The sequence below is a fragment of the Perna viridis genome, chromosome 4, assembly GCF_037379345.1.
Source record: "Perna viridis isolate PV_CMFRI_1.1 ecotype Kerala chromosome 4, ASM3737934v1, whole genome shotgun sequence".
NCBI classification, from domain to species: Eukaryota; Metazoa; Mollusca; class Bivalvia; order Mytilida; family Mytilidae; genus Perna; species Perna viridis.
The window spans coordinates 37708642-37732143 of NC_142448.1; the positions used below are offsets into that span (position 1 = coordinate 37708642).

Consider the following 23502-nt stretch of genomic DNA (forward strand, 5'->3'; position numbering starts at 1 on the left):
TTTAATACCAAAAGTAAAGTTCTGAATTATCTCACGATGTGTTTACTTAATGAGAGAGTGGTATATTCCACTCGACAAACATCTATGGATTCAAGTAAAATGTTCCTAATTGAGGTAAGAGTTTTATTAAAATGGGGAAGAGTTATTCTTCTACGACGCTATTGTCGTCACTCTCACTTTCACTGTCGGTTACAGACGACAAATATGCAGTCGACGGACCCGGGTTCATTTCAGAAACGTTTGTAACATAAGTACCAAATCACGCTAACATCATGGGCACAACAACCAACAATTCTGGCTCCAACTTGACAAGTACAATACCATCCCGTAACTGTAATCTTGTCATATTGAATCCAAAGAGTATGTAAAGAGGCGTTACTGTGTCTTGACTGAATTTTGCAACGAATAAGATTCGGTTTATCTTTTATAATCTGAAGTTAGTATTAATCATCATCAAAGTGTTCCCTAGTATAGTGTGGTGCAAGTTTAATTTGATAGATGCCCAAAGTGAAATCCTGCGATTCACCAAGTGATATAACTAGAAATTCAGTGATGTACACAGCCTCAGTATTTCTGTAAATTACTTTTTTTCTCAGTAAATTTTCTTCCTCGACAATGCACTTAGATCTGTTGGTTCGTTTAGCTTTCTGCATCATTTCTTCAGCTACGTCAACGTCGTTTTCATCAGCCTTAACGAAAGGAGGGCGAAAGGCATTACATATGGCATAGACTATTCTGACAAAATCCTCGATTGATGGAACATAGTGATTGTGCATTACTTTGTCAAGAAGCCTCCAGTGCTTTATCCTACCATTTGCACTTTCTACTACCCAACGGACTTTTGTAACGAGACTTGACAAGTTACGTGTTGGCTCTGACCTTTTTTTCTAATATCCTGGCATTTCAACATGTATACCTTGCTTCTTCAGGAATTCTGATGCATCTCGGAACCCACGATCCACGACTGCGATATTGTTTCCTTGGATCCAGTCAGTAATGTCATCCTAGTTGTTACTTACTATATGCTTAGTTATTGACGCATCGTTATTGTTTCCATCAGCTCTGTAAGGTCCAAGAACGTTGAGAATGTAGCCATCAGATCCAACCATGTCCATCATTTTAACAAGAGGTCTGTGTTTATGCATACTGTAGCAGACCCTTTGGAATTTAAAATTTGAGCTCTTCTGTATGTAAATGTACGTATCGTCCAGAACAAGTATGGCATCTGAGACGTTGCGCACGCTATTGCGGCTGTGTTGAAAAAATACACCTATCTAAACTATAAATGACTATTGTAAACAATCAAAACTGTGATTATGTGAAAGCTGTATACTGTTGGAATCAGGACAAATAATAAGTTCTGAATATTTGTCACAAATGGTATACTTCTAATTCTTTAAAATCCATAAAACTTTCCAAAAACCCGTAAAAAACGTCAAATTTCCGCATGTCAGGTGTAACACAGTGTAGGTTCAAAAAAGCTGAAATAGTGAATTGCGGGGGATAGTGTCATAAAATTTTATCAAAATAAAACTACAGATCTTTATCCTGAGATGCTGGGATCAATCAACAGATGGTCGTGAGAAAGTCTGTGCATACAACTTTTAACATTAATCATAATTCTCATCTAGGTAATTACCATTTACTATTTACTGACCCATTATTAACCCAGTACATAACAACTTATACTTGTCTCTGCAATTACAAATATAGAAAATATGCAACTGAAAGAGACAAAAAAATCGAAATCAAAGGGATAAGAAAAGACTAAAAGTATCTGTATTTTGTGTTATTAACAAACGAAAAAATAAACCAAAAAAAAAAATAAATAAAATAGATTCTTATAGTTTATAGGAATTCGATCGGAGTAGAATGACTGAAACGCAAAATATTTTTGACAGAACTTTAAAAATGTATAGAAAAGCAGAATGCTGATAGATCAAATGAATGCAGAAAAGGGAGTCATGGATATTTTCTTTTTATTATGGAAAACGCAAATGAGCAAATGAAAAGAAAATCAATCAACCATCTAATGGGTGTTGATGAAAGCCCGATTTTCAGATGGATAGAAAGATCTTTCAATCGAAATACTAAGTTGTAAAAAGGTCCAAATTCTTCTATTGGTACTTGTAGCATAAAATCATACATGCATATCAAAATGCACATTTTAACGTATCACAGGGGAAAGTTATTATGTTCCCTCTCTAGACAGACATAGTGTGCATATATGTGGCGATTGCATTTCACGCATTTGCAAATTTAAATTACCGGTAGTATTGATAATCAAATTAATTAATCGTTTCGATTTTTTAAGAAATGTTCAAGATGTTTTAATTGCTACCAATAAAAAATTATTGTATATTTTGCTTTACTGTACACGTGTTTCAATAAACAAGCAAGCAAGAAACGAAAAGTGTCGACAAACGTCGAATTCTGATGTTACCGAATGTGCCACAATAGAATGCGTAACGTCCGAGTTTTCGTTAGTCGAGAATAGTGTGCTTGCTCATGTAGTGTTGTGAGGTTGAACAAACGTATCGTGGTCGATATGGCTAAACCCTAGGTGTCGAGGGACAAAATTAACAACCATAGCTTTCTTTGCAGAATGTATGCAACGCTGTACTTGACTGAATACTTGTACCCGACTCTTTATTTGGGCTAAATAAAGTGGATAGAATAGTGTTGGGTAGACCTGTTCTAAGTTTTACAAGAAGCACACCTAAACATGTTTCCACAGAACGAACAAAAGAGTTTCTGAGTGCTGTTAAAGAGTTAGCTATTGAAGAAAATTGTGCTTGGTGTTAAATAATCGAATATAAATGCCTTACCGATGTTAAAATGAGTACAAATCTACCCACTCAACGAATTATTTCTTAATCAACGAACGTGGTGGCAACTACGTTTTTACCATAGTTTCATGTACATTTACTTCGTCGTAAGTAGAGGTTAAATCCCGACAATAACTATACTTAGAGAAGTTGTGTATAGGTGCAGGCTTCATTATTAAAGTGATAACTTGTATACGAGAAGAAAGTCTAAATCATTAATAGTTCGCAATAAGCGGAGTCATAAACATAGTAGTAATACCAATGTTTACAAAAAGAAATGTTATAAAACACATTTTGTCGAATGTTTTAGCCACGTGCTTCCATGTCATATCATAATCATTTGTGTAAACTTTGTCGTCTTTTCTGGCGACGATCGGTCCGTCGTCGTCGACTTCAAACATGTTCTGCTTTTGGAATTTCGGATGAGAGAAATAGCCATCGTCATCGTCGTCGTACTCCGAAACAGTCAATGGAGACACTTTACTATTCTTCAATTTTGACAGATCATCTTTGTGTTTGTTCTCATAGCAACCGCAAAGGGCTATAAATCTTGTGATCCGATGAGGGACCATACTTCGGGGTTCCTTACTGTGTATCGTGAGTGATAAAATAGCAAGGTAAGTTATGATGGAAACGACGACAATCATTGTCGTAAAATAAAACGACAATATCGACATTTGCGTCGAGGATTTCGGCAATGATTTAGTCACCATTGCCATCAAAACGGCGATCGACAAGAATATAAGCATTGCAAAAACGACCCTTTCACCGGAAGCCGACGGCATAAGGAAGATTAAATTACTCAAAAAAATCAACATTAGAAATGGTAACAAATAAGTTAAAAGAAAATATTTCGGTTTTCTTTGTAAAGTTAGTTCATAAAACAAGAAAGCCTGACTCTCTTTATTTTCGGTACCCGATTTGTATTCTTTAAGCGTCCACAATTCATGTTCGTGGTAATGAAATGTATTTAAACTCTCATTTACGTTAATAGAGAAATTCACCTCCAAATCTGAATAACCCCAAGGAGTAATTGTTATATTACACTTTTGTGTATCGAACGGGAAATATGTCGAGTCCACTGCACAGTTAGTTTTTGATATCACTGCAGGTGACCATTTCATTTCACCGGACGCAGTTGTCGGCATTGTTATCCGTACATCAGTACTGCCGTCACCAATCATGGAAATATTTGAATGCGAGTTAAAAATCGAGATAGTTGGAACCCAGACGTCATCACGTGGTACAGAGATTTCCGTTACAACTGGCGGACCGGAAGATTCGGCTATCAGTTCATCAGTCCAAACGATATCAACTAAACCATTTATTTCTAAATAACCATCATGTTCATTGAATTCGCCGAGGCTCAAAAGGGTAAAATTAACATCGACAGTAACTGTGTCACTTTGGGATATCCTTGGAAAGACTTCATCGGCGAAAATCCCATTTTGACGAGAGTAAAAGTTCAATATATCCTGGTAAGATGGAGCAGCAATTGCTCCTCCGAAAAAACTCCAAAACAACAACAGTATGCTAGCAGTCATAATTTTCATAGCTATGAAAGAACGCGAAATAGTTACGGTGAGTCTAGGCAATGCATAAAAAAATGACTTACATATCATTTTCTGTCGTCATTGAAATAAAAATTCTTTTGTTATTTATAGGTCATCGTGGCATAGATTACAAATGAAACCCCACACATTTGTTACTACGTAACAATCTTGATAATAATAGCGCCACCTAGAGCAACGACAGAGACCGATCTCATTACACAAGTAACATGATAATTTGATTTACCTTTAAAAAGACTTAGTCTTTGTTTTTGTTCAAGGGCTTCCATGTATTAACCCATATAATGATTTGTTTAAAAATATCGTAATATTTGATTACGTAAATATTGTGGTTTAACGTCCTATGGCAGATATTTCATTTATTTCAGAACGAGAACGATTGCGGATTCACCAATCTGACAGGCCGATACACCGAGTCGAATATTTATTTAGCTATCTCACAGAAGCAACAAGTATGACATCGCAACCGGACACATTATTTTGCATCCAAGCCAACTAGTCTTCTCTCCATCCCTCAAATATACCGCGTGCTTGGTGGAGAAGCAGTAGCGACCCACGACCGTCGAGGCGCTTTTGAAATTAACGAATTCCATATTCTTTTCTTGAATGTATAAGAAGTGCTTCCATTTCAAAACCATTAGACCATTTAAACCTCTAGTTTAAAGCATAAAATTTGATATGATGAAGAATACAATTTCGATTTTGTGAACTTTCGTATATTATAATGCCCTTTTTACACTAATCTAATAATTGTTCCATTTAATTACTACATTTAGGACCTAACTGTACTCTGTTCTATTTTCTGTTCAAAAGTTCTTTTCAGAACTCTCGATTTTTTACATTTAAGTTTGAAAAATGTTTTAGCAAGCATGACAGCTGAAATCTGATTGGCTGATCAGAAAGCTAGGTCATCTGAACGCTAAAAATTGGTTAGATATTACTAGAAATAAAGAACAATAACTCAATAAAGAATTGGCGCGAAGCGAGGAGCTAGGAAAAAAGTAATGGTGAAAATTTCAACAAGTAAAACTATAATTTTAGAATCGGATCGGTCAAAATTCCGGACAGTTTCTTCCGCCTAGTGCCCCGAGGTTTTTCTTCGGTGTAACTAGAAAGGCTGAGGAGTTCCGATTGGTTGTCAGAACTCAAATGCAGTGATCGATAGAAAATTAAGTGAATAAGTTTTAATTAGATTGTTTTAAATTACAGTGAAACTTGTCGTTACCAAGCCACTCACGGTGCAAGTTACAATTCGGTTAACATAGGTAATTCAGATTATACATCCTAAAAAGAGGAGGAAGTTCCCATAATCTATGACATATAAGCACCGAGAGCCTGATTTAAGTCTGACATAACACAGAGTAAGCATCATTACGTATCATTAACATAGTGTATGCTCCAAGTCATAGCTCACATCTTTAAAAAATATTAAAATAACGAAGAAAAATAAATTCCAGCTAATGTAAAACTCCTAACTGCCTATACATATACCTATACAAAATTTAGTGAGAAATTGTAAATGGAAAGCGTTCCGTGAAAAGGTATTTTTTTATGTTGTTTATTTATTTTTTTTTTTTGGTATTTGTTTTGTTTTTGGTCGGTCATTTACATGTGCATAAAATAATTGAAGCACCCATTGTTTAGAAATGTACTTACTTATTTGTCCAAAGGTTTCCCAGTGTACACTTCATTTTGAGTGAATTTATCCGTTATGCAACTCCATTCTGCACTTTTTATAAGTAAAAAAAATATGCTAGTAAAATTAAGTGGTGGATCCAGGGGGGGGGGGGTGGGGGGTGGAAGGATCCAGGATTTGGAGCAGCAATATTTCAGCTATATTCAGACGATCCAGGATTTGGACACACTATCGTTGGAGATTTTTGTTATCATCCTGTAAAATCTAAGCCAATAAGAATTAAGCTAACTGAATGAAAATAAAAAACCTTTTTTTCTAAGTCTTTGAACCCACCGGAATCTCGTGCAATTCATTTTGAGTGGAAGAAATAAACACATTTTGCATTTCATTATGATTATTTTACATAACTATACAACATTTCCTAATATAGAAGCAATTCAAACTTAGTCGCTTTTAAGTGCCGGAAGTTACACCAGTAGTTCCTAAGACTAAGGGAAGAATGTAGTAACCGGAGATTGCCAGGCTGCCAGACATGAATACGAGAAACAGACCCTTATCAACAGTTCTACCAACAACATTCCAAGTGACACCATAGCGACACGGTTCTTCGTCTTCATCGTCATAATCATCTAACTCGTCGACATATTCTGGGGGAAGGTCTCTAGATTCGTCGTCTGTCACGACAGAGGCACCGTCACCAGAAAGGTCACGTTTGACTTCTGTGGTCTCGTAACTTTGTTCCATCGAACGAGTTAATGCTTGTTTACTTTCAGACCGGTGCTTCCGTTTTAGTGGCACAAACTGCGACTTCCGACAGAGTCTGCACGTGACTAATCCAATAATGTACACTAACACCCAAGGAACATCGCCATTGTCCTCCTCTTTGGCATAAATTCTAAGAGATAAAATAGTTATGAACGTCGTTATGCTACTGATTGAAAGCATAATAATCAAATAATACACCATATTTGACATTGGTTTTGACGTCTCTGGAAGGTTTTGAGCAAGAATTGTGAGATACACGGCAAACGTAAGAAAAATGTTGGTAGCGAATCCCATCCTCTCCCCTGCAGTTGGAGGAAGTACGAATGACATTGAATTGAGCACGCCTAGAAGCACTACTGGTATTATCATGTTGATCATGAAGTAAATAGGCCTTCTCTCCAGTTTTACCGTCAATGTCAAAATAGATATGTTTCCAACTACTGAAGAGTTAATGCTAGTGTCGATCAAATCCCATTCTTGATTAGGTACAAAGTTGTCCGTCCTGGCATAGGTGGTAGTCGGGTCGAAATCTATTTCATAGCTTTGGTAGCCCCAGGGTGTGAATTTAATGTAGCAAGTCTGTGTATCAAATGGGAAGTCAGTTGTATCGACGATACATGTGGTCCTAGTAACAATTCCGATATTCAGATCGACCTGGCCATTCGTCAATGTTAGAGTAGTATCGTAACCACCTTTTATTAGAGGAGTCAGACTTGACACCGAATTGAACACTGTTATTGGCGGTAGCCATATGTCATCCGACTGGAGATCTATCTCCATGATAAGATGGGTTTTAGGAAGGTAATTAAGAATAATATACTCATCAATCCATCTGACCTTCATCTCCATGATGAGGGACAGCGCTCCAGCGACTTCATCGAACTCCGGAAGTTGGATCATGCTGAACTGTAAGTCTACATACATAGTCTCATTATTCCACGTAATTGGAAGTACATTCTTATCGTAGTTTTTCAGAAACAATGCATTCATGAGTTTTCTTATGTGAGTAACTTCTGGAATTACCTGAGTCTGACAAATCACACAATCCTGTTGGCAATTTATGGAATAGAAGGCGAAAGCGGATAACGCTAATACGGATACAAGAAAGCCAGCCATATTTGTTGCTGTTATTTCACACCATTGCAAACGAGTATTGCAGTTCGTTCAACAATGAAGTTACGATTTAATTGAAACTCGATAACGATCATACACGAAACAGTTAGTCTGTTCATTTAAATAATTATATTGACCTTTAAAAAATCATGATTGATGTCATATCTGATTTGGCATCACCTGAAACACGGATCGGCACAACATGTCAAATCGCCCCATTAAAAAGACGGTCTATGCAATACATCGGGTAAATTCAAACAAAATTCAAACAATGAAAAGGTTTGACATATAAAACGTCATTTGAAACTTGGCAGTTATTATGTTAAATGTAGTCCGAATCATTGGAAGGACATTAAACCGTAGGTGTTATAGCTCAAGCAGCAACTGATATTCAAACATGAAAAAAAAAACTTGGTTAAGAGAACATTCCCCTTTTTATATTCTTGAATTCATGAAATTTTCAAGATGAGGGAAAAGGCTTATAAAATTGATTGAAAAATGACAAAATTTTCTGTAACTTTAAGCAAAAAAGAAATGACTCTGAAAGTGGAAACCAAAGAATATAATTTTCCTGTAATACAGAGGAACCCCTTCTAGACTTCAGAATAGGTTTGGTTTAGACATGTGTACGATTTACCGAGGTCAAAACGTATTTAAATTGATTCAAAGGCACTTTTTTAAAGGGTCTGATTTAGACAAGTTTTTTTTCAGGGTTCGTTTTAGACGAGGGTTACTGTAATTTCATTGCATTATATAGTGTACTATATGGATGTTTTGTTTATAGTATGCATGAATGATATTGGAATGGTATTGATAACATCTTTGTTCACTACATTAAATAATGTCTTTTATCAAAATGATCTGGCTTATTTTCCATTAACCGGTACGAACCAACTTTTTTTTCTAATTCTACTTCCGGTTCCTCTGGTTCGTCGACTGAGGCCAACCACTTGGTACGAATCAAAATTGCATCACGCATCTGTGGTTCAAGTGGAACGAACCGTATGATGGAAAGCACATCAAGTCAAACATCAATAATTTCATTTGTTATCGTATTGATGAATATATGTTCTTTACATTTATCTTCATCGTATTCATTTGTAAATGTAACGTTCGAAACATTATTAACATAAGGTTCACAACATTCATACGAAAGATTTGTTCATAATATCATTGAAAGTTGTGTTCACTGTTCTCATAATGAATTTTATTTTTTGTTTATTGTATTGATAGATACTTTCAGGTTGAAAAAATATAACGTTTGTATAAATCCATTTTTATTTCACTCTGAGTTTGTTATTAAATTTGATAACTATGTCTTATAAGACTTCAATTCCGCTTACTTTTAGGTTGAAAAAATATAACGTTTGTATAAATCCATTTTTATTTTGCACTGAGTTTGTTATTAAATTTGATAACTATGTCTTATAAGACTTCAATTTCTCTTAGCTTTTTTTATCACTCAAATTCAAAGTGCGCCAAAGCCAATTTTCGCAGTCACAAGCTATTTTCAAAGACAAAAAGCTATTTCCTGATATAGTTTTGGGTTCAATTTAGTATCAGGGTTATGCCAGATTGTAAAAACATAGTTTACGGGGAATTGATAGGGTTCACTGAACAAAAACGATAAATATCTAAGATTCAATTGACAAAAACCTTATGTCACAAATTAGGGTTCCTCTAAAAAAATACATAGAAAAATATAAAATACTCCAAATGAAGGACGGCCAATAAGTTTTCTAGAGGACAAAATGGCTAGAAAACACAATGTTAACATTTATTTTTGCATTGAAAATGATTTAAAGTTTTTTTTCCACAAAATACGGATGTCCCATGAAAAACAGTGAATTACGTTACAAATTCCCTGAAGCTGTAATGAAATTGTAACTGACACATATGGTAAGTCTATGTGAGGAAAAAAACCATAAAATAATAAACAATAAGAAAATGAATGATTCAGACGTATAGGAAAATATTTTTATTGAAAAATACATGATTTTTATCTTTTTTTTTCAAATATGCATTTAATTGTGAATTACGTTACGGTGTCTCTTGCATCTGTTAATGATAGTAGCAAACTTTCAATATTCTTAATTATACATACATCAATGTCAGTCACAAATGACTCTTAAACAGATTTTTCAGGTGCTACATATTTTTTTCACATTCTTGGTAAAGTACAAGTCCATGAATTACGTTACAGTGAATTACGTTACGGTAAATTCTTTTAAACGGATAAAAAACAAACACTGTTCTCTGAACCAATTAACTATAAATCATTATCAGTGATATTGCCTGTCATACGGGCATCTTTAGAAAGGAAGTTGTGACGCGGGAACAATTGTAAAGGCGTTCCTGATGTAAACATTCCCTCGAGTCGTAGGTGTCCTTAATTTCTGTTAAGTGCAATTATTTAGATATTATTAATTTTCAGGTTAATTTAACTTAGAAACGGAGAATAGATGTATTGGTAAGATGTTATGACAATAGGATATTGCTATGTATGATATATAAATCAAGCATTGGTATATATTATGCCGTAACGTAATGCACAACATTGTAACATAATTCACCTGTTCATAAACTGTGTATTTTGATTACAGAAAATGGTTTTACATGACAACTTGTTGTGAGGAACATTAAATTAAATTAAATGCTTAACAAAGATAGAAATTCCTTTCAAAAAGCAAAAGTCATTCAAAAACGATTTAATCATTGCAAAAATTGAAGTGAGCACAAAACGTCACATTATTGTTTGCGCCATGATGAACTACAGAATACAGTTTAGATTTTGATAAAGATTTTATTCAACAAATCATACACAAGTTCTAGTCAACAAGTATACTCTTTCACGGTTATTGCAGCCACATTGAAAACGAGGCAGATTTTTTTATATGATGAAGAAACAGAAGGTAGTCCGATTCAAGAACCCAGGCGCGGATCAAAGGAAAAATAAAGCCTTAAATAAAATGTTTTTACATGAAGCTTTTGCCCCATTCATGTTCTTGCCTCGCTTTTATTTTCTCTGTTCATAGTTCTATTTATGCTACCCCTTAACCTGAAACACCATACCCACCCATGTGATTATGACAATGCAATCAATATCCAATACATCTATAACAGTCACGAAGGGCCCTTTAATGCATTATGTAGGCCATTATAAAATACTACTGTAGTCCATTTTTTTAAGAAGTGGTGCCAAGAAAATGAGACATACAAGAACATTGAGTCCGAAGAACACAACAAAGAATAACATGTCAAAAGTAGAAGCGACAAGCTTCCAGTCGACGCCCCATTTACGCTCTGGTTCATCGTCGGAATCAGAAGTCACAATGCTCCGATTATCAAATCTCTGTCTTTTTTGTATGTCGATTAGCGGGTATTCTGGGTCTTCAAATTCATCTTGACAGCAAACACGACAGTTCAAACAACCAACAAAGTTAGCTAACCAGTCTGGTACTGGTTTTTTCTCATCTTTGTGGAATATTCGCAGGGTGAATATTGTCAGGAGCGCTGTGGTAGCGCTTATAGCGACCATGCACATAAGGAAATAACAAAGTGTCGACATAGGGTCTGACGTCTTTGGCAGATTGTCGGAAACCATTGTCAGATATACAGCGAATGTTAGGAAGGCGGTTACGGAGTAGCCAATCCTTTCCCCGGAATTACCGGGTAGGAAAAATACAAGTGAACTTATTAGCGCCAAAATCAAGATTGGTAATATAAGGTTGATGACGTAATACAATGGCCGACGTGTAAACTTAAACGTTATGTAAATAATTGACGATCCATCGACTTCTTTGACTTCAATCGTAGTGCCATCAAGTGTCCACTCAGAATTTTCTTGGTAGTCACTGGTGTCGACAACGTCGGTTAAAGGATTATAACGTACTTCAGTACTTGGATGTCCAAATGAAATAAACCTAACTGTACACTCTTGGGAGTCGAATGGAAAGTCTTCAACATTAATTGCGCATGTTGTTTTGGAGTTTATCCCAGGCTTCCAGGTAAGTGTCGGTGTTTCTCGGACTTGATATGTGTTTATTGACATACTTCCATTGACACTGCTATTGACAACACAAGTGAAGAACCCCATTTCTACACGGACGTGGTACGTCGAATCAGCTATTGGTTTAATAGCCTTGACGGAATTGAAAACGGACAAGGGAGGCAACCAAACATTGTCTTCCGGTATCAAGAATTTTGTCAACAGTCCATGCTCAATCTCGTCGAACTGATCATCTACAAGTGCGTCATTCCACTTCACATGGAGGAACCCCACTAGTTCCAAAGTTCCGGAAACTTCATTGAAATCGATGACTTGTAGAAGACTGAACGACACGTTTACATTGATGGGATAATCTGCAGCAGTCGCAATTGGTGGTACCAGTCTATTGTAAGAGGCAGACGAACCAGTAAACGTTGTTGATATGAAAGATTCGTATTGTGTATTCGATAGTAAGTTTTTGTTTAGTGTACAAACAGTAAAACTATAGTCGGCAATTGTTGTCGATGCTGGTTCAACTGTTGTTCCTCCGGAATCCGTTGCACAATTATTACCATTACCATTATTGTTGCAACTGTTGCCATTATTTCCATTTCCATTTCCATTTCCGTTACCGTTTCCGTTGTTACTACAGACACATTTTACAGATAATACGATAGTCAATATCTTCAAAATATCCATTTCATAAAAATTTCATTCCGCCAACTTCACCAAAATATATAAATTTGTAATAACGTGACAAACAGTAGCGCTACCTTCATGATCTGATACGAAACAAAGCCTTAAATGATTTAACTCATTGCGATGTGTAATTTTAATGCCAAATTGATCCAATCGCAGCATTTAATTAACAGCAACACAATAAAGGTTAATAAGTTGGATTTCGTAACGTATTTAAAGTCAATTTGAAAAAATCTCCGTTCTGTACCTTGATATCCATTTCTCTTTCTGAAAAGTTAATATAAACTACGCATGTCTGTTCCCTTCGGAAAAAAGATAGATTGTCTCAAATACTAGCAACAGCTCATAAGGATAGTTCCACTAAAATTGTGCAAAACTCCAGGCAATTAGTGATTTATGCATGTCTTTTTGACACTGATGCGTCAAATTAATGTGGGTTCTCAATGCCACGTTCCCCCCCTTTTTTTTACCGGGGAAACACATTTCGTATTTTGCGGTTTTAGTCTCCTTTCTTTTTGATTTAATAGATTTTAAATAAAAGTATTACTACTCAAACAGCCTTTTGTACCCAAATGGAGTTTCTGGTGTATGCCGCCAATTTACAAACCAGACACCAAAGAGAAAGAAGAATAAACTAGTTGCCCAAACCAAAAAAAAAAAGAAGTGACATCAAGAGGCTCCATTTGGGTCTTGTCTACAAGTACTCGTGCTTTTAAACAAAATTATTTAACTAATACTTTAAGAAGGGATAAACTACCTTTATTTTTGTATATTTTTACATACTGTTGTTTATTTAAGTACAAAATAAATGATATGCTGCAGAGTTTCTGTGAGTTCCGTGCCATGTGAATCTCTACAATTTGTCTATGAAGGATTGTGCCTGAGTTTGAGTTATATGTACTCAAACAGCATTTGATTTTGTCTGTAGTTGATTAAATATCAGCTGATGTCTCGACCTACCAGAATTCTTATGACACCTGCTTACTTTTAAAGAAGCAGTCTTTATAAAAACCAGACAGAAAGTGATTGATGCATGTAAAAAAACCCACATGATTCAGTTTTATTTCTTGTTCAGAACAGTTACTGATCACATAACCAGTTTTAGTTTTTTTTTATTTGGACGTTGCGCTTTTGAGATAAAAAAATTATATAGATTGTACATGAAATTGACACTTCGGAAGAGTTATCGTTCTTTGTTTGATTTGGTTAATTTTATTGAGAAATAAATGTGTGATTTTCTCAAAAGTACAGATCAGAATTTGGAGAGGACAATTGTTTCGTAAAAATATAGCATATGCGGATTGAAAAAAAAAACATCATTTGCTTGGTGGGGTTTTTCTTCACCATGAATCACTTTGATACTGGCACTGCCTGAATTTTATATGGACTGGTACTTAAATGCATGCGTCATTTCCAAAATACGTCACTTCCGACAGAACAAGTAATTCATATTCAGAGCAAATTTCCTATAACCGCTTCCTGATTTACTACATGTCGCTCCGCTAGCTTTTAGGTATCCTGGTTCCCGGGACTACGTTCCAGGTATTAGCTACTGGCCAAACACTGTCAGGAGAAGGTTATATTTGTATATGTGTAACAAACTGAATATTGCGATAGGAAAACAGTCTAGCTTTTAGGCTATGCACCACAGAATGTGAAAAAAATCACAGAGTATGAGCACTCATTACAAATCCGCGGAGCTGTTTCCGCTGCACTGCACTAGTTTGCATAAATGGTGGGGTTTAACACTGCGTGTGGCAGAGATATAAAACTTTAAATTAGCGAATATATGCTTTTTTGCAGAGACTTATTCAGAGCATCTACATTTACAGGACAGCTGGTACTCCGTTCTTATTATTTGCCATGGCAAGTCTTAAAATATCATCACCGGAGTCTGCGTTAGGAACTGTTTCGAATTCTTAAACTCGGGTTAATCGATATATTCCCTCAGAACACCTAAAGGTCTATTGCGAATTAAAACCAATTGTGTCTAACCTTGCACTATACAAGAAAGAATATAACAGAGTGTTACCTAGAAATCAAAGAGGTTTTTCTCCGTGTTGCTTTTGTTGTGTGTTTTTTTTTATCAAAATGGTTATAAATTTTGCTCATGCCACTTTTCTGTTGTATGTGATAGTTAAAGATTTTCGTAGTTTATATTCGGAAAATATTGCTTTCAGTCGAGATAGTGCAGCCAAAGCGCGAAAACAAATCTGAGTCAATTATGATAATTGCTTTTTATCTACTGTCTAGTTCGACGTTCGGTTGTTACATTGGCATAGCCAAGTATAATTATTGCATTTTCACGCTACTTGACTGTGCAAAGAAAATAAAATAAATTATAGAGCGTAATTGTGGAGACAAAATAAAAAAAAATAATGAAATGGCGATTGCCTTTTTTTTTCGTTTGTTTTGTCTTAATGTTTGCACTTCAATTGTTTTTGTCTATTTTCTTTTACATTTTAGTATCGTAGTAATGCAGTTTATATATTATACAGAAATGTGTATTTTTTGTATATATATGCAAGAAAGCATAAAATGAATTATTTTATTGCTCGTACAAAACAAACTGTATTCAATTTACAGAAAATTACAGAATCATAGTTAAATATAGCCTGATTCCTTGAGCATTGGGTCCAAGAACACGTAACCAAGGTAACCATGCACAGCCATTGTCGCAGCGAATAGAAGATAGTCGAAAATACGAGCAACATCTGCCCAGGTTATCTCTTCCGGAACTCGGCAAAACCAACATCTCTCCTCGCATGTTATTTTCTCACTATAAGGCGGTGGTTCTTCCACCTCATCGACCGATTTCCACCCATCCCATTTTACATTCGAGACGCCGAACTTGTGTTCTTGTGGAATGTAATACACGTCGATTTTGCGTCGGTTTTCTTCAAAATCGTAAGATGAAATTGACACGCCATCAGGGAGAACCTGGGCTTTCTTTATCCTCTGACAACGGCATACCATACAACAAAAGAAACCGGTTATGAATTGGACGACGGACGGCACTTTGAGATCGATTGTCTTTAGATGTTGACGGACAGTTATAATGGAGATTATCGTTATAACACCACTGAATGTCATAAGTATTACGATATAGAGAGACAAAGTCGACAACGGCTTTGAAGTTCGTGGTAGGTTATCCCCTATAATTGTCAAAAATACAGAAAATGTAAGGTAAACAGTCATGGCAAAGCCTATTCTTCCGTCATCAATTGGCATCAAAAAAGCAAAGCCGTTGATAATACCCAAAAGAAGGAGAGGCGAAGCAAGAACGATTACGAAGTAGGTAGAGCGCCGTTTAAGGTTGAGGGTAAAAGTGACAAACGTCGCATTTTCTGTAGCCCTCGTACTTACGGTGGTATTTATCTTGTTCCAAATAACATTGTCGGCAAAATCTGTCGTATCAATAATTGTGGAATCAGTGGTAACCAAAAGCTCTTCTGGACTATAATCGAGTGCAGACATATCAAATGAACAGGACTGGGAGTCAAACGGAAATAGCTTAATATCTACATCACACCCTGCTTTGATTATAAACGCCGGTCGCCATACTTGTGTTCCGTTAAAAGATACGTCGATTAAATCATTGTTGGTTCCAACGGCCGTCAGTGCGTCCACGCCATTATACACATAGATTGGCGGGTACCATAAATCTGAACGAGGGATTTTAGCAGTCGGAATAGAATCTGACACACCAACTGGTCTCTCAGCCCAAGTAAATATTTCGCTTTCCCAAGTAATAATGAAATTACCAGAAAGTGTTATAGCACCGTCTGTGTCAGAAAACTCCGGAACGTTATCCACTTTCATCGATATTTTGACTGTCAACATATCCGATTGGTTTGTCCTAGGAAAACTTAACTTGTTGTATGTGGAGAAAATCTTGTTATAGAAGAATTCCCAGTCCTCCGCGGTTGTTTCACTTTCAACGGATTTCACCAATACGAAAATAATAAGTATTAAAAACATCTCTTTATGTTTCCTGTCCGCCATGTTTTAATGTTTGGTACATAATACCCAGAGTGCATATGAAATAAAGATCGGGGAGATAATATTAAAGGGATATTAAAGTTTTGATTGGCATTGTAACAGTTCTGTTTTTGGGTATTGTTTTGGGGTATTCAATATTAATTAAACGGTATAATAGTGTGATGTCATTAATCATCATAGTCATGGATGAGAAAGCAAAGGGTTATTATATCTTCTCCAACCACATTTCAACGTTCATGAAGACTTTGTCGAGTTAACTTTGCAGTTAAGGGGGTAGACCTAGGGTAAGGGACACAACTTTTACATATCATTGGCACATTTGTATTCAGCATTTAACATCAATCTCATGTAAACATCAAAGTAACTTGGACTGATTTCATTCCGTTTCAAAAGAAAGCTTGAAAGGCTTTAGTGAAATTGAATATGATACAAACATATCACTGATTTCAAGAGTTATGTCTCTTACCCTATGTCTGCCTCCTTAAATGGTCATTAGCAAACAGGACAACTTAATGCATTATGCAACTATCAGGTGTGGACCCAAGGATTCGCAAAGGACGTTAAAAGAGGAAGTCATGGCTACGTATCTGCCCATTTTGCAAATATTTTACCAGAAAATAACAAAACTTTCCTAAAAGAGGAGTAATTCAACCTATAGAGCCCTTCCCATCCCGAGGTCTTGCGAGAAGGGTCTCAGAGTGCTTTCAGGCTAGGCATCCAAATAATAATTTTGAACGTACTATCTTATGGTAGCACCAACAGCAAGAAACATTAACGCCATTGAATTTATTGGTCATATTAGGAACAAGCAGATTGCTACTTGTTTAATAATGCTTTTCCCTTATTGTAACATTCACCTTTCTAGCTGGTTAGTCTCCTAATCGACTATAAAGATCAATGTACCAAACTAGTGATCGGCACAAATGTCTGAAATGACCAATAAATCAGGTCACATATCAAACTCTACTTAAAAATAAACTTCCGTTCACAATAGAACATATCACTTTGATATCATACCGTTACCGTTGCACAACCCAAAACAGTACTATTATAATTGTGTCATGGTGTGGAATTAACAAAAGACAGTATTTTATCTGCCTTTGTAGGAGATATTTTACAAAATGACACGACCGAATAAGACAATAGATTTTTAAAGCCATGACGTTAATTCGTCACGATATTTTAACTGTTTCACAAGATAATTTGGACGGTGATATTTTTAGAACAATCCTTTTGAAATAATGTAAATAAATAAATTGGCATCACTTAATAAAAGGTCATTTTTTAAATGGTGACTTAGTACAATGGATTATCAATATTCATAATTATTTATTTTAATCTTAAGTAAAGAAAACTTCTAAACTTTCAAATACAACGAGAATAGGTATGGTGTATATGTCAAAGAGACAAAAACCCTTACAGGGATGAAAACGTCAGCCCGAGGCCACCCATTGGTCTTCAATGAACGACAAGGAAACCCTCATACCACAGGGCAGGCTACAGCTCGCCCCAAAACATCATTAAACACAGGTACATGGAAAGACTTGCCCCTATATACTCAAGTAACATAACAAAAAATAAATGCCAGTGTCCGATATACTTTATTGTTAAAGCTGGAAACTGTTTTTTGCAAAGTTTATCCATGGGTACATAAACATTGTATAAAAGATAAAGTTTAATGCCAGGAAAAAGAACAAATAAAAAATGTCCATCGTAGAACCAACTGTTTTCCATTTTATCCTTGGAACTTTCTTTTCTTTTTCAATGTCGTCATCCCCATCATCATCTCTTCTGCGTTTGACCTTGACCTCTTTAACGAAAGCGGAAGCTGCCTGGAGTTTAAATCTTTTGTTCAAAATTCCATACCCTGTTGGTGGTTTCCAATCCCCCAAAGTCTTGCCACGGCATGGGAAACACCACAGCAAAGAGACAAAACACGACAAACATGCGGAAACTTTTGATTTTCCGTGCCGATGATAAATGTGCAAAGTAGAGGAAATATACGATAACAACATTAAATTCGTAAGAAACTGCCAATCGATGAAATAGACGATTACGGGAATAGGGGAAGTTGTTTTTGGAAGTTCATCAGCGACCAAGTTCAAGATCATGATAGTTACTAGGGAACCTGTCACAATATACCGGATTCTGGCTTGGTCATAGGGAATGATGAATGCCAATATACTTATAGCCCCCATTAGGAGTACTGGAACCACAAAGTACATTGCAAAAAACGCTCCTCTTCTTTGAATTTGTAAGGTGTAATCTATCTTAGAGTAAAGTCCTGTCACATTTACTAACTTGGTTTCCAGCACTTTCCATTGTGGGTTTTCGTCAAATTGAGTCATATCTATTGCCGAGTTTTCCGCGTTTGGAAACAGCTTAATGAATTCACTAGTAATCTGCCACGGAATGAACGTGATGTCACAGTTATTTATATCGAACGGATAATACGTGGCATCCACTGAACAATATACCTCCATGTCGAAGTTCGTTTTCCAGTAAATATTTCCATCCGGCTGCAAAACGACCGGGGTAGACGTATCCCCTACCCTAACCAGGTCTTCAACCGCATTATTCATTATGATAAGAGGCATGTATACGTCTTCCTGGGATAGTGTAATGTTAATGTTTGTGATCCCCGCCTCGGTCAGTGGCGACAGTATTAGCTCGTCCTTCCATTCCATTTCTACAAACCCCATTAGATAAAGTACCGATGATTCTTCGTGATATTCCTTTATAGCAGTGATACCCAAGTTCATAGAAACATCCAATGTTTCATCTTGAATCGACTTTGGTCGAACTGCTGTGTCATATTTTTTATCGTCGGCAGGTGGTTGTGCAATGAGCGCCAAAAAATTCGCAACTTCCGTTGATGTGTTTCCGATGACAATTGGGAGGCATACTAAGAAGACGAAAAGCAGTTTAACTCTCATAATGCGAACTTTGAACAAATGTATTCAGCCATTTTCTATCAAGTGCATAACAAAACACAATGCTAAGGTAAACTCTACTTTTTTTTTAAATTTGATCCGAAACAAATAATTACGGAAGCCGATATCGGCCACTATTTTTTTTATTTTTAGAAATTACAAAGTTGAAAACTCAAGATAACAAGTTGAAAATTCAAGATAGTAAGTTGAAAATTCAAAGTAGTAAGTTGACAATTCAAGATATTAACTTGAAAATTCAAGATAGTATGTTGAAAGTTCCAAAATAACAAGTTATTATCTTGAATTTTCAACTTACTATCTTGAATATTCAAGTTGTTATCTTGAATTTTTAAGTTGTTATCTCGAATTTTCAAGTTATTATCTTGAATTTTCAACCTGGTGTTTCCTAAAAAATAAAAAAAAGAGTGGCCGAGTGGCCGATATTGGCTTCCGTAAACTATGTTTCAAGTAATTGAATAAAGTAAAAATTTACACAAAGAAAGACTGGTGACGCCTTGGTATTGAGCCTAAAATAAAAAGTATGAAAAGAAAAGAAATTTGATATTGTTAAGTAAATTATTATTACGACTCGGAATTTATTTTACTTTTCGAAAAGTACATATATAAGCAAACCAATATAAAATATTGAATTCGATGGTACGCTGTTTGACCATGGAGATCAAACTCCTAAGCACAATATGTTTATTTTTACTAAATATGCCTTTAGTGAAATCACAAACGCAATACCACGACAAATTCAGAACTTATATCGCCGACGTATTGGAAGATATAACTATTCATGATAAACGAATTCGACCTGTGAAAGATCAAGCCAACGCCGTCGACGTGTCCGTGGAATTTCAAATAATTTCATTGAGTAAATTGGACACATTTTCCGGCTCCATGGATTTTGCTGGTAGATTGGTTTTGAAATGGAATAACCAACTTGCTGTTGTACCATCCAGTCAGAGGAACTGGCTGGAGTTTAATGCTCGGCTTATCGATCAAGATTTGATGTGGACCCCTGATATTGCGGTCTACAACTCTATGGGTGATCGAGAACGCCTTGGACACCATTCTTACCGCATTCAAATCGACATGGATGGAAACTGCGAGTGGCTTGTTGGTGTCGTCGCAACAACATCATGTGGTTTTGATGTGACCTTGTTTCCTTTCGATAAGCCGGTGTGTACCATCGAATTCACTACTTGGCAGCACAACGCTAATGAAGTTTTGCTCTCAGCAGTAGACGAAAATGCAAACTTAACCTGGTATACGGAACATAGCGAGTGGGCGGTTGAAAACACGAACGCAACGGTAACTATTCAGAATGGCGTATCATATTTGAACTATACTATATACTTTAAGAGAGAAGCTGGGTTTGTTTTAGTCAACATGATTTTACCTGTTATAGTTGTTTCATTGCTGAATTCGCTAGTATTTTTAGTACCACATGAATCTGGTGAAAGAATAACTTATGCAGTATTTTTGTTCTTATGGTTCGCTGTATACCTAGAAATTATTTCGATGAACCTTCCGGTCTCATCCGATAACATGTCAAACTTATCATTATTTGTCATATATATGGTGGCACTCAGTATCTTAACCATCATTCTAGATGTTGTAAGTATTATGCTATTCAACAGAGACGAAAGAAAGCGAGTACCTAGATACATTGAGTCGTTCGTCCGGTGCTTGCGATGTAGATGCGGTGGAAGCAATCGAAGCAGAATTTTGTTCGACGATATCGATACATTAGATTCAGACGACCGAAAACAACCGACAACAGTTGCATTTGGAACAAAACCAAATAATAAAGTTACATTGTTGCTCAGAGATTTTGAGGTACCAAATGAAGACTTGAGAAAAACAGAGGATATTCACCACGAACCTCGAAGACGAAGGTCCGATGAAATTGACTGGAAAATAGTTTCTGTAACATTTGACTACATATTCTTCATATTTATTTTGTTTTTTACTCTAGGTTTGTGTGCATATTTTCTTGTTCCCCTTGTAGCAAAAGCATAGCTAATACTATGACCAGACTTGCCCTGAATTAGAAGGGAGTCTGACAGCTTTTATTTCTAAGTTCAAATCTCATTAAAAATCAGATAGTCGGCGAAAAACCTTGTCATTCTGAAGGCGATTTCACAATTTAAAATATTAACCAGATTCGCTGTATCTATATCGGGTAACATTGCCAGTGGTTATGATTTCAGGGAACTGCCTTGCCAATGACTTCGGTCGGTAGTGCAATCAGTTTGTTGAATTAGAATAAAGAAGATAACTTTGTCGTGAATTTCATGATATTTGCCCTTACAAAATATACCTCTTAAAGCAGTTACTAGGGTGTAAGTCCAAAATTAATTCAAAGCAGCCCAAACTTACATTGTGGAGATAAACTTCACCAATGTACAATACCGCTTTCGTCTGAATTTGGAAAGTTTGAACCAAACATGTGCACAACAAAATAGCTCAGAGCATTCCGGTATACTGATAAAAAAAAATATTATATAGATACAGAGACGATACTTGCACATTGTCGCACTCCCAAGCCATAGAAATGGCCGATTACTGATGTGAGGCATTGCAACTTGGTCGTGAAGGAGAATGCTAAGGACTATGAACCCAAATATTACTTTGTTTTTCAGCAATTCAGCAAAACTGCAACATAATGATTTACAGTATTTTATTAAAATGATAACCATATCCGTTTTTTCACCATCAGTTTTCGTTTGACAGTGTGGCGGTAGTAGAGCAGGTTGCACTGTTTGCACATGCAGGGAATTCGCAGGTTCAGAGTTGAACACTAGAAAATGGTATCGAAAATTCGAAATAACAATAAATATATGTATAGTTTTTTTAGTGTCTAGTCATTGATTTTTTTCTGAAAAATCATAAACGTTTTATTTTATTTTCTATTATGCGTATGCATTTTTTTAAATTTCATCCCTGTGGGGTTGTTGTCTCTTTGACATATTCACTACACCTATTTTCGTTATATTTACATGAATTTTCAGTTGACCTGTACTAAAATCATAATGAAAGATATCTTTTAATGATTAACAATTATATGTATGTTCAATGCTGTCGTTATACAAAAACTAGTCAGTCACTATACAGAATTGATTAAGGAACAAGGATGATAATATTTAGCTATTCGAAACAAAAACAAAAACAACAACAAAAAATACTGCGAAAGTAAGCGAAGTCTTGTAGATAAAATTGCCTCCTTTTTCGAGTTTTTATTTTATGTGATAGAGAAAAGTTTAATTCTAATACAATAAATTTCACTTGTTTGGACACATAAAACCTTCGGCATCTCACAATAGTGACATAATTGACTTCTAGATACTACTGGTTTCGAAGAAAATATGAGTTGTTCCCCTTTGATGGCCTTGTGAGATAGACACATTAGAGATCCTATGGTGTAACTGGTCAATATTGAATACAGGGATAAAAGTGAAGATTAAGAAGTCTAAGAATGTACTTTGTAAAATTGGCAAAATCCATGCTAGCGCTGCTTAATATTCTAAAAATGGCCGATTCCAAAAACGTATTGAAAAAGCGTTCATCACCAGTACTGAAGAACTCTTTCTTAACTTGAATTTTTCACGGAACTAAAGAAGACGCTTGCAAGAGGCTTGCTACGTGTAAATGTTTGCTTTATTTGGCCTCCAAATATGTAGAAACAATGGAACTAAAACATGCTGACAGTCTGCATTGTTTGTGTACGAAACATGTGACATGAGAGCGATATGGCATACGTGCACATATCTTAGTTACACGAATTCTTATATTGAAAAGTAGAGTACTCAAGTTCACTTGTAAGTTTAATCGTTCTAATTCTATAGATTTCCTCTGATCCAATGGCTACCTCGAAACAATTATACTCTTATGGAAACACAACAAAAGAATAGGAATTTTGTTACAAAATTAAATTGTAAGAGAATCATCTGCACTATTT

At 35.8% G+C, this 23502-nt stretch overlaps 4 protein-coding genes and 1 pseudogene across 4 annotated transcripts; 1 reads left to right on the forward strand and 4 right to left on the reverse strand.

Moving 5' to 3' along the window:
- On the reverse strand, positions 1-4372 carry LOC148619975 (uncharacterized; annotated as a pseudogene).
- Positions 4373-6488: 2116 nt separating this feature from the next.
- On the reverse strand, positions 6489-7724 carry LOC148619976 (neuronal acetylcholine receptor subunit alpha-10-like). The gene has a single exon (XM_088577071.1). It carries the CDS (start codon positions 7722-7724, stop codon positions 6489-6491), a length of 1236 nt encoding a protein of 411 aa, XP_088433197.1.
- A 2972-nt stretch (positions 7725-10696) lies between these two features.
- LOC148619977 (neuronal acetylcholine receptor subunit non-alpha-2-like) lies at positions 10697-12720 on the reverse strand. Its single transcript, XM_088580445.1, has one exon. The coding sequence runs from the start codon at positions 12598-12600 to the stop codon at positions 11071-11073; it is 1530 nt and encodes a 509-aa protein (XP_088436571.1). The 5' UTR covers positions 12601-12720; the 3' UTR covers positions 10697-11070.
- Positions 12721-15204: 2484 nt separating this feature from the next.
- On the reverse strand, positions 15205-16605 carry LOC148619978 (acetylcholine receptor subunit alpha-like 2). Its single transcript, XM_088577072.1, has one exon. It carries the CDS (start codon positions 16603-16605, stop codon positions 15205-15207), a length of 1401 nt encoding a protein of 466 aa, XP_088433198.1.
- Positions 16606-20252: 3647 nt separating this feature from the next.
- Positions 20253-21563, forward strand: LOC148619979 (acetylcholine receptor subunit alpha-like). Its single transcript, XM_088577073.1, has one exon. The coding sequence runs from the start codon at positions 20253-20255 to the stop codon at positions 21561-21563; it is 1311 nt and encodes a 436-aa protein (XP_088433199.1).
- Positions 21564-23502: the final 1939 nt, after the last annotated feature.

Excerpts from the sequence above, each read along its gene's own strand:
- LOC148619979 (XM_088577073.1), top strand. The coding sequence starts at position 20,253 with ATGCCTTTAGTGAAATCACAAACGCAATACCACGACAAATTCAGAACT.
- LOC148619976 (XM_088577071.1), bottom strand. The coding sequence starts at position 7,724 with ATGTATGTAGACTTACAGTTCAGCATGATCCAACTTCCGGAGTTCGAT.
- LOC148619978 (XM_088577072.1), bottom strand. The coding sequence starts at position 16,605 with ATGGCGGACAGGAAACATAAAGAGATGTTTTTAATACTTATTATTTTC.
- LOC148619977 (XM_088580445.1), bottom strand. The coding sequence starts at position 12,600 with ATGGATATTTTGAAGATATTGACTATCGTATTATCTGTAAAATGTGTC.